The sequence below is a fragment of the Eurypyga helias genome, unplaced genomic scaffold (assembly GCF_000690775.1).
Source record: "Eurypyga helias isolate BGI_N326 unplaced genomic scaffold, ASM69077v1 scaffold32797, whole genome shotgun sequence".
Classification (NCBI taxonomy): Eukaryota; Metazoa; Chordata; class Aves; order Eurypygiformes; family Eurypygidae; genus Eurypyga; species Eurypyga helias.
This window is the reverse complement of record NW_010261613.1, coordinates 1-11,131: the sequence shown is the minus strand read 5'-3', so window position 1 is coordinate 11,131 and position 11,131 is coordinate 1. Positions and strand designations below refer to the sequence as shown.

General features: G+C 44.4%; 1 protein-coding gene across 1 annotated transcript in view; it reads right to left on the bottom strand.

Annotated features, from left to right (window-relative positions):
* LOC104512458 (zinc finger MIZ domain-containing protein 1-like) overlaps positions 1-2,928 on the bottom strand; it is a gene marked incomplete at its 5' end in the record, with an annotated part of 32,451 nt that extends 29,523 nt beyond the window's left edge. The window contains 2 exon segments of the mRNA XM_010155438.1: positions 431-648; positions 2,814-2,928. Coding sequence (XP_010153740.1) covers positions 431-648; positions 2,814-2,928 — 333 coding nt within the window.
* Between the last annotated feature and the right edge of the window lie 8,203 nt (positions 2,929-11,131).

Genomic DNA, 11,131 nt, shown 5'->3' with positions numbered 1-11,131 from the left:
GAGAAAGTCTCTGGGCAGCAATATCTCACTGCATAGAAACCTACTTTGCCTAATACTCAGGCTTATTCCTCCATACGCACGTAGAAATTATGGCATCAATACCTTTCACATCCTGGCCTTATTAAATGTTAATCATTCCTAAGCCTGTGGTCTGTTTAACAATCCCTCTTAATTAAAACTTTATTTGGGGGGTTTATTAGAGCTAATTGATTGACCTAAGCCATTTCCATTTACTGTGATGTATTTCACTGCAGTTTGGGTAGCTGATTTCCGAAGCTGTAAAAGCAGTATGCGTTTCAGTTAACCAGCATAAAACAGCTACTGAGACCTTATATAATTAAAATAAGACCATGACACTTCTGCCGAGTCACTGAAACAAGCTTCATCAACTATTTACATCCGTTGTCCACCTCACACAAGTAAACCTTACCTGCCACCAAAGCCTCCACTTCCAGGATAATTGGGTCGCCCGTACATGCCCTGCTGTATGTACGGCTGAGTGGAGCCTGCCTTGGCTGAAAACTGTTGCTGTTGTCCAGCAAACTGAGGGGAATTGATTCCAGGGTTGCTGGTAGTCATCCCAGAAGCCATGGGATTTCCTGCTGGGTTCATAGGGTTGTTAGCATTTGCCATTGGATTTCCCAGCACCTGTGAGAAGAGACAGGAGAATAAGGGGCTGTACCCTGAACTACCTCAAGCAAATTAAGTCCATTTGCCACGATCAATAAATTAAAATAGAACCACCCTGTACTCTGAACTCTAATGAGCATACACCTGTTGATGTCTAGGTGCACATTCCTGGTGATTTCTCCTTTTGACATTTCTAGACAGTTTCTGATCTCTAATTATCCTTCATAGGAGATTTTAACTAGCTGGAACCCAAACTTAACACGCTTATGGAAAAGTTACAGTAAAGACCTGCTAGGACCATGCTCTGTAGGTGACAAATTCACCTAATTAAGAGGAAGTAGTTCTTTTTTAATGCAGGACTTTGAAATAACTTGCAAATACCCAGTCCCACAGGCATACTGCAAAGGGTACTACAGATGCAATGGTTCTGAATGTAACTCTCTAAAGTGTACAGAAGTCTGTCAGTTGTTTTTATTGCTTCTTAAAAACACCGAGTCCTCTGGTCTGTTTTTAAAAGGACTCGGTTTGCTTTTTTGAATCTTTTTTTTTTCCAACTGAACCAAAATTGCTTAGATTTCCACTGAGATGTAAGTATGGCTGTTGTGAATCACCTGCACAGAGATCTGTCTCCTACTTGGGAAGAAATCTAGTGGTCATGATTTTTGCAAAAGACCAAGTCACCAGCTTTGGGAATTTGTAAAGGAGAATCGGTGACCCCGGCTCATTCCTTTTCCCCATGAAGACTCAGGGAAACCCTATAATTTATTTCAATTTGCTCTGAACAGCTACAACCAAGCTTCATACTCCAGAGTTTCACCCTCGCCCTGCAGTGATTCTGAAGAAGCTTTTCTCCTTGTTGCCACAGCCTTTGTTTTCTTTTACTGCACATTCCTCTGAAGTATCCATAAGAGCTCAACTAACATTACAGTGTTGTTATGATCGAACAAAACTCTTGAGTTTTCCCTTTTTTTCGCCTTTTTTAAGTATGAAAGATTTCAACAAGAAACTGTATTTCTATTTCCTGGGTAGTGTACAGACCTAAGTGTTTACTCAGGTGTTTCTCTCCCAGATGGGAACCTTTTCTTTTAAAGGTGTTAAAAAGAAATCAACAATAATAAATAATGTTACAGATACTGTAACTGTTTCCCCTAGTTTTTGCCACAACCTATGCTTATGTAACTGCCATGTGAATATCTGCATGTCTTGGCTGCTGAATCATTTATTTTTAAATGGCTCAATCCATATAAATTTTGTTTTAATTTTTCTGACCAAAGTTAAAGTAATTTAAAAAAATCCACAGAAAATTTTGTAAGGGATCTAATGTCACTTGATTTGAAAAAGGTAGAAAAGACAGGTCAGATTATGTACCATTTACACCCATGAAAGATGGTGATGTATTTAGAGCACTTCATCTATGGTGCAAGAGAAGGCTAGACTGCCTGAGAACTTGATTTGTGCCACATCCCTCGGCAAGCACATTATCACAAATAATTGCTGTCTCCTTCATTAGAGCTGCTTCTTTTTGCATAGCGTAGTTCAAGATAGATTGCAGAAGAAAAAGAGAGGTAAGAGCAGAGGAGAACCCAATGCAAATCCCTTAAGCATGGCTCTCACCTGGAAGCCAGGAGCTCAGGGGTTGGCTCCAAGGCACGCTGAGATATGGCTGCAGAGTAGGGCAGCATTAAGAGGCGAGGTTGAGAAGAGCACAGCCTATAGCGGGCGGTTAGCACCTCAGCACCGGGGTAGGCTTGGCACTGGATTTCACCAGCCCACAGATATTGCACAACCCCAGGTAGAAACAACAACTTTCATTTGGCGCATCTAGCTAGACTTCTGATTTCAAATAGAACAACTCTTCACATTCAATCTGAAATTCCCAGGAGGTCTGGGATTCCCCCAAAATCATGCTTCTAGTGTTGAAACCATATAGTGTTTAGCACCATATGGTGCTAAACCCCAGTCTGACATTTACATGCAGCTCAAGGAGTTACTGTCTCAAGCTCTCAGACACCTCCGTTCCCATGTCACCAAAGAGGACACGACTGTAAAAAAACCACACCAGGTACAACAAAGAACACAGACACTGTTACTGATCCCAAGAGGATCTTCCAAAAAGTTTTCCATTTTGCAAACATTAGCGAAACCCCGTACCTAGGGGAGGGGAGCATAAAAACGAAGCTTACCTGGCTTTGAGAGGTGTTAGTCACACCCCATACTGTGGTGACCACTGATAAAGAGCCTGGAGGCTGGTTGGTATTTTGCTGCCAGGGAACAGAATCGTAAGGGAAAGACCCATCACTGCAAAAACAAATGATTAGGAGGGTGAGATTTTGGAAGATTAACAGTGGCAAGTTTCTGCTGGGGACAAAGGCATTGCTTTGTGTGTATACTGGCGTGCTGCACGCCCGGTGAAGGATCCCACCTTTGGGACAACATTAACACCTGACATTACCTTAACTCTCTGCTCCTTCATCTATTATTAGCCTCGTACTCTGAGAGACACAAAGCTTCTTTAATAGCAATGTGATCGTATCAAAACCACAGATAACCAATTAATTCTGTAACTGTACTGAAGCACAGGGCTTTTACCCTAAAGGTCTGTTACCGATGAAAGTAAAGGTACCCTCAGGGGCAGAGTTTCAAACACGGACACTAAACAAGTTGCTCAGAAGCACTTATGTTTTGCAATCCATCTCAAGCTCTTCAACAATCACGGCTTCAGCTGCCTCCTATCAACGCAATTAGATTTTGAGACCAGACTGCAGCTCCGCTGTCTGCACTGGGTCCCCAAATGGCCAGGAAAGCCTTTAAAGGAAGAGCAGTTCAACATCATTTTGCAAAGCAAATTGAAATTCAGATAGCGTTCTCGCACACGATGGATAAGCTGCATGCCAAAAACAGTATTAGCTAATCAGCATTCTAGAAAATCAGCTGCAGATATACAACACATCTATCAGATAAATATGTGGATGAGAGGATTGGGTTTTTCCATTAGCTTTGTCCACAGATACAAGCAAACATTTCTCACAGTTCTTTTCACATGAAAGCACCAGTGGTTTCAAAATGAACAACGGATAGGTACGCACCTAGTGTATTAATGAAGTAGGTTACATCCGGTGAAAGTAACTGTTAGTGCCATAACTGTAAAATACATTCCACTTGAAATTTTCATCTGGATGTATGTGTCATTTAATACACACACACACTGCTCTTTCATTTTCAAACATGCCGTATGTCTGCCTTGTGTTTCATGTGAAGAAGCGCATTTTTGCTGGACTACCACCTATCACTGGAATTCTACACAGGGCAATCCACACAGGCTCTACAAGCACTTCATCCACATCCTGCAAAGCCTGCCCCATGAAGGCCCACACAGTCAAGTCATACAAGACATGGTCAGACAACCAACCCGCCAAAGCCCCAAAAAGGCCCTGTGGCAGACCAGGGAGCTGACTTTCCCGTGTCCCAGACAGTACTCAGCCCACCTCTCCCTCCTGTTGTGCTGTGAGCCAAACTCTAGGCCGACCTATATGTTCATTCCTAGTGTAGGCCATTTAGAACGGGAATTACACTGCACAGAGAAGGGCGCACACCTGTGATAAGAAAGACTTTCGTCCCAAGGAACAAACAATCTAGTAGCAGCAACAGCGACTGCATAGGGTAAAATCAAACACCAAACACAAGTAAGCAACTTCAAACAATTCCGTAATGGTGCGTCAGTGTAACAGCACTGCATTAGAACACAACTGCGAATCTGACCTGGGCTATTTGTTTCAAAATACCCACACTGAATTAAGCAATAAAATCACAACAAAAAGACAAAGAAGGAAAAGAAAAAACAATTACAGAGAAGAATAATTTCCCCTAACAAATAATTAGGGAAAATTAATGGAGAATAGCAATTCTCCAGAAGATGCTTGACAGGTAATGTTTACGTTGACAGCATCCATATAAAATGATGGGAGAACAAGGGCATATTTAACACCGTGCAATCAGGAAGTCCTCCTGGCCCATTTTTCTTTATCTTCTCTCCCACGGCTGACAACCTTGCCCCCTCGTTCAGGGGCTCCGCCAACGGCTGCAGTGACTAACGTTTGCAAGTGACGCCACGCTTCAGCAGGTCCCCTCCGCCAGCACAGAGACAACTGATGACTAACCCAGAATCTGTGACTGCTACGAAGCCTTCCTCTTCTTTCCTGCTCTGAATGACGCCTCCTACTTTACCTCCTTCTCTGACTGGTTCTGACGGTGTCTGCTCTGTGAGTTGTTTGGATATTTATGGCACACAGGAGTGTGTGTGTACCTCAGTGCCTACAAAGAGAGTCTCTCCATGACAGAAGCAGTGAAAGGACTCACTGCAGCCGTTCCTCTCTATTCCCCACGGATGTGCTGGGGACAGGTAATGAAACCTGAGGGACAAGGCAAATATTTTGCAAGAGTCTCAGTAAATAAGAAGGGTAAGGACAGGCAGGAATCAAACCACAGAGTCACTGAAGGCTCTTCTAATGCAAATATGCCGTAAGGTTTGTACACCTATTCCAACTTGGAGCTAGCGATGCCTTAGCCTGTTGTTAAGGAGTTACAACTATTTCTTCACTTTCTTCGCCTCCAAAGCCTGTTCCTCTGACCCATTCCTCTCCTTTACAAGACACAGAAGAGATTCCGTGTATTATTCACCCATACTTTCCAGTGGTAGCGTCAAAGCACTTGTTTAGTGGAAGGCTGCACTGGGTTCTCCAAGACTATACAATCACTTCAACTAATTACAAAGAGGAGTAAACCACTCAATTTTTACCATATTACAGTTAAAACGGGCAACACCTGAAGAAACCATATAGTTGGCATACGACAAAGCCTCCGGCACAGGACCCAGCATAACACATGAAAGACAGAAATAAAGAGCAGGTACAGAGCTGTTGAGAAATATTCGTCGCGCACGCTGAATCCCACGACCACCACATCATCCAACGCAGCACTTGGCTTTAAATTGTGGACAGTGTTAATGTCAGAAATTATGGTGACACTGAAATAGCGACAGACGTGCCTGGCAGAACATCAGGTTACGAACCCTGCCACACGCTAGGCCTGCCGGACCTCACTTCACTCAAACTTCACCCTGTTAGACACCCAGCATGCTCAGGGTTTGCGTGCCCCAGCAGGTGCCCTGGTTCATCACCAGCTGCCCGCATGTTTGAGTACAACTTTTGCCATACTGGGTACAACGCCCACCCTCCCCCCGTCGCATAAAGGCGGCTTTTGTTTCAAGCAGTAGGAGACGCTGAAACGTGTGCCACTCCACTAAAGGATGACTTGTCCCTCCACTTTGCTCTTTCAACTTGTGTTTCTGTCCTTAAACAACCCAAAGGAATACTCCCACCATCAAAGGAGAATCCATGTAAGTACCATAATGAAACGTGACCAATCCTATTCTCATTTGCAATTGCTTTCCGCTGTTATTATACAGAGCTGTGAATTATCCTGAAATCCCTTTCCTTAAACTTGAAAATGGCAGCCAAGAGAGAAAGAAGCTTCAACCTCTCCAGCCACAGTGAAATGCTGCCCATGACACTGTTCCTGTTGAACGGTACAAGGGTAATTAAATCTCTCACTACACCCTGGAGGGCAGTGAGTCAGTTTGGGCTCAGCTGGAGTCCACTAAAAGAGTATTGACTAAATTTATAATAGTGTTAATGAACCTATACATACTAGTGGTCAGCATTAAAGACCAAACAGCAGAGGAAGCCATAGAGCAAAGAGGAAGAGATGGAGGGAAATTACTTCCCAAACTATAATGTAGTGAAACTGCAACCAAGGAATAAGGAGGAAGGATTTCTTAGCCGCTGGCAAATGTACTGAAACCACTGGTAATACAACACTCATGTCAGAGAAGTGCATTGGTACTTAGGTCTAAACAGCTTCTCTTAATCCCAGTCCTAGGAAAACAAAACCAGGCAGATATCCAGCCTCTTTGGAACAGTTACAGACTACATGACAGACACAGCCTGTTAGTTTATGCTAATAAAAGCTGCTTAATAAAAAGTGAGCTCCGTATAGTGAGTTAATACCAGTGAATTACTGTAATTTATACATGATTTGTGGCATTATTTGAAAATGCTGTACTTTAAATATGTTTACATTGTCATTAAAGCAATTGTATGTGCATCTGATAACTCTGTTTACATGCCTTCATTGATTGAGGCAGGAGAGCTTCAGATGGCTCCGTGGAGTACGCGTCCCTAGAGCATCGGTACTTTACATGTTGTGGAGGAGGGTAAAAACTGGAATTATACCTTCCCGGTGATTTTCCATATGGTTTGTTGAGAAGGCCAGGTGTCTAAACCGCTACCTTTACATAGCACCTATCTCCATTTTAAAGTCTGAAAACTCCATCACCTACTGCAGCAAAGCGCCACGTGTTGGCTTTCTCAGAAAACCCCTTTTTGCTCCAAGCACTGGCGTCAAGTTTCCCGCAGCCGAGCTTTCAGTGGCTAGCGTCTGCTGCTTACTCTCAAGCCAGCTTTAGCTTTGCAGGAGTCTTCAATGTTTCTGAAGCACAGTCATCCCACTTTTGACTCGTAGCTGACACACAGAGCCCACACAGTCCTTCCAATCTACTGACTAGCATAACTTCTTCAGCTGACGCCAAGGCGAGCAGGTAATTGCCACTGTCATTTCTCCCGTGTCTTCTACTGTCACCCGTGGCCACCCAGAGAGGGGAGAATCTGACCACAAGGACTTAGACGTCAGAGATCTACCCAGGCCAAACACTCCTTCGCAGGCACACGCTGCCAAAAAATCAGAACGGCCCAAACACAGCCCAAACCAGGGTGTCTGGATGTGTTCTTGCACCTCCGTACTCGCACCTTGCCCTGCCTCTGCAACAGCCTCTGGGCACACGTGCTCAGGGTGCCCAGCACCCCGGGATGTATTCTTGGTTGGAGCCTCTAGGTGACACTACTTTAATACAAACCATAACCATCTCCAAACAAGGCTCCTTGCTCCTGCCTCAACCCTCTTTCCCCAGAGAACCCCATTCCTCCACAGTAGGAAAGGATCACAAATCCCACAACCAGAGCAGGAAGTGGAGCCCGGGGTAACTGCAGCACCAACACACGCGTTTCGCACCCACGCTGCCTCGCGAGTTAGGCAGCTTAGCCTCTCTTATTCAGGTTTAGGTTTTGTTTTACTTGGATTTCTCGCATGAACACCACTCACGTAGCTTTAATTATTAATATGGATTCAGTTAGCAATCCTTCTTGATTAGGGCACCACCATAAACTTATTTTAAGCACACTCATTTAAGAAAAAGACTGTTTTGCCTTGTACAGTGCAAATCCTGAATTTGAACTGCTTTTTTGGTGTGTTCATGTTATGGAACAGGCATCAATTTCACCACATTCTTATAATTTTCCTATCAGTATAAACAAAACCTAACAACTTTTTAAAAACGAAATCACAAGAACAGATGGAATACTACTAGCAGTTTCCTGCAACAGCAAAATGCTCCAGGAAGGATTTCAGCTAATTTTTTCCCAATTTGACAATCTAGAAATCCCCAAGAATCTATTAATATGTAACAGATCAAATGGATTTTTAAAGGTTTTGGGGTTTTTTGGTTTTTTTTTTTAATTTCTGGTCAAATTTCCACTGAAACCATCCCTGGCCTTGACTGTTAATTTGAAACAAGCAATGCGACACCTGAAAGCCATAATTTGTTTCTGTTCACTGGTAATCAAAAAGATTTCCAAAATCTGCTTCCGTTTTCTTTTTCAAAGCCCTGGACATTTGGAAGGAAAAAACTAACTTCTCATTTTTCACTGATACTTGTTTTCAGGGGAACAAAACCAATGCCTCACCAGCTGAGATGCATGCGCCATCTTCACATGGCCAAGGTGCTCGGTCAAAGTGTTGCAACTGAAACACTTAGAATATAGTTTTAAGCGCAGAGAACAGATGTTAAAACACATTACTATTAAAAAAACTTCATAACATATAATTTAACCAAGCTATCCTTTGACGTTTTGTGTTGTTTTCCATAGGCTGTAGAAACCACTCTACACAGTCTGTTCCCTGTTCACACGAAGGAATGTGGCAGAGGAAGGAGACACCCGTGTAGAAGGCCATGAAGACCACTTACAGACAGGAAGGAAGTATGAAGACATATCATAAAGAATAGCAAACTAAAAGCTGACGACGTGTACAGGTACCCTAAGGAGGAAGAAGAGGGTGGTGTATTAAGTCTGTATAGCAACGCTGGCTGAGGGTGGCTAGCAGTTACTTACTTTTGACTGATGCCACCTACGCGATGCACACCTTCCGCAAATGCATTCCTCTGTTTAGTATTATTTGAGAAAGTTTAAATTATATTGGCACAAATTAAGGCTCCATTGAGCATTTCACAAAACAAACACACAAGAGACAGTCCCATCCAAATCACTGGGCATTTGTATGTAATGCAAAAGTGAAAAAAGCCAATCTGGAAGCACTCTGAAAGACTTTGTTCCCCCTGCTTCCTAATGGTGTGACCTGAAACATTCAGATCTCACAGAGAAAATACGCAGCTCCAAAAATTATCCCCCTCCCCCCAGTTTCTCAAGTCTGTTGTTCCACTCTTTCCAACTAGATGAGTATGTTCTCTAACCCTTTGGAAAGCTGCGATTCTCCCAACTCCAAATGCACAGAGGATTCGTGCTTCTTCCCTATCAAGGGAGAATTACCTCAAGTGTTGTTTCAGTACTGGATGTTGCCTGTACCAGGCTATGAGCAATGTAAACTGGAGAGGAAGACTGAAAGCGGTTAGAAATCTCACAATTCCCTGTGAAAACCTAGGCAGCTGTTTTCTGGCAAACCATCTGAAAACACAGAAGCATTCTGAACCCAATCTAGGTGAGCAGATGCAGGTGAAGCAGTCAGAAGGTGAAGGAAGCAGCAAGCCATTTATCAGCTCGGTGCTTTGGATGGCACCTGCAGCTAGCAGGTGGATACCACCCCCTGCCTCTGCTCTTTTAAGCACTGACACACACATGTACAACAACCATTCATGCAGCCACACGCATGCACACAATACAGCCGCTTCGCGTGGAGACGGCAAAATCGAGCCGGCAGCTCAGCAGATGATACGAAGCAGCTCTGGAAACTGAAGACCCTTAACTTTTTCTTTACAGTCCTGACAAGGCCTGTGAGGCCTGGATGACTTAGGACTGCACGAGGTGGGAACGCTGCCTTCCCTTCCATTTCACAGTGGGTTGCTACAGGTCAGGCTGTGACATGCTCGCTGCTGCTTCCTGAAGCCTTCCTCTACACCGTCTCATCGGTTAGAGCCATGCCTGCAAAGTACCATGCTGCTCAGCCAGAGTTAGTGCATCTGAACCTAACCCTCGAAATCAGAAAAATGCATCAGGTCAAATAATTAGATTAATTCAGAAGTTTCTGAACCTGCAAACACCCACACGCCCCTGCATACACACCGAGTCCTGCTATGTTACAGATTTCATGTATGTGCCTGCACACGTGTGTGCGCGCGCACGCAGAGATACAGAGATAACACAACTTATTCCTGCCCATGTGGAAAAAACCATCGCAGCTGTGCCGGTAAGAAACAAAAACGCTACCGAGAGCCGCTCCTGCCTCGGAGAGCAGAAGGGGTTACATCGCCTGACATTATGGGACTACAGCATCCATCCGATCAAAGGAAAAAAGATTAAAGCATCACACCCGGTTCTATTGTCACACAAGTAGACCATGCAACGCGCTACTACAGCCCAGATTACAGTTACAAAATCCACCGGTAACAGCCCTGTTATTAACATGCCACCTGTTACCTTTTCCAAAATGCTGAAATTATCTTATGATCGTTTTCAGCTTGACAAATGCAGTTTAATCTTTATTGCATCTCTCAGCACAGACCTGCTCCATCCATGTCTTATTTATCTCACGTGTGTCGGAATGCAACCCCGAGCCCTCAGTCCCCCCCTGCCACCAGGCATTCCTTCTGCTCTGCTTTATCAATATACCTGGGTTTCCATATCCGACTGCTCCTTTACAATAAAAAACACACCCACCCAGTATTCTACCAGTGCCTGTTGCCTTGGTAATCCAAATGCCTGGGTACTCGCAGATTATCGGCGAATGAGACTCGCATTGTTCACACCGCAGCGCGTCTGCTATGTTAATGTGAGATAATGGCAGCCAGAAGACTCCTTTTGTTCCCAGCTTTGCTGTTTATTCATAGTGCCTGGAGGTCAGCGCCTGCTACAACAACCGGGGAAGGAACGGCTGACAGCGTGAGCAGCTCCCACTTCTGCTTTTGCCGCTGAGGCAGGGGGAAGCACGCGCAGCCCCGCTCCGCGGGAAGGGCACGGGAGCTCCGCAGTCTGACTCACGCAAGGTGTAGCAGCGGCCGGGAGAAGATGTGACGGACTTGCACCTCCGAGATTTTAGATGAAGCTGATTTACGCTCCCCGACAACAGAGAGAACCGCTTTCTCCGAGAGGCGCGGCGT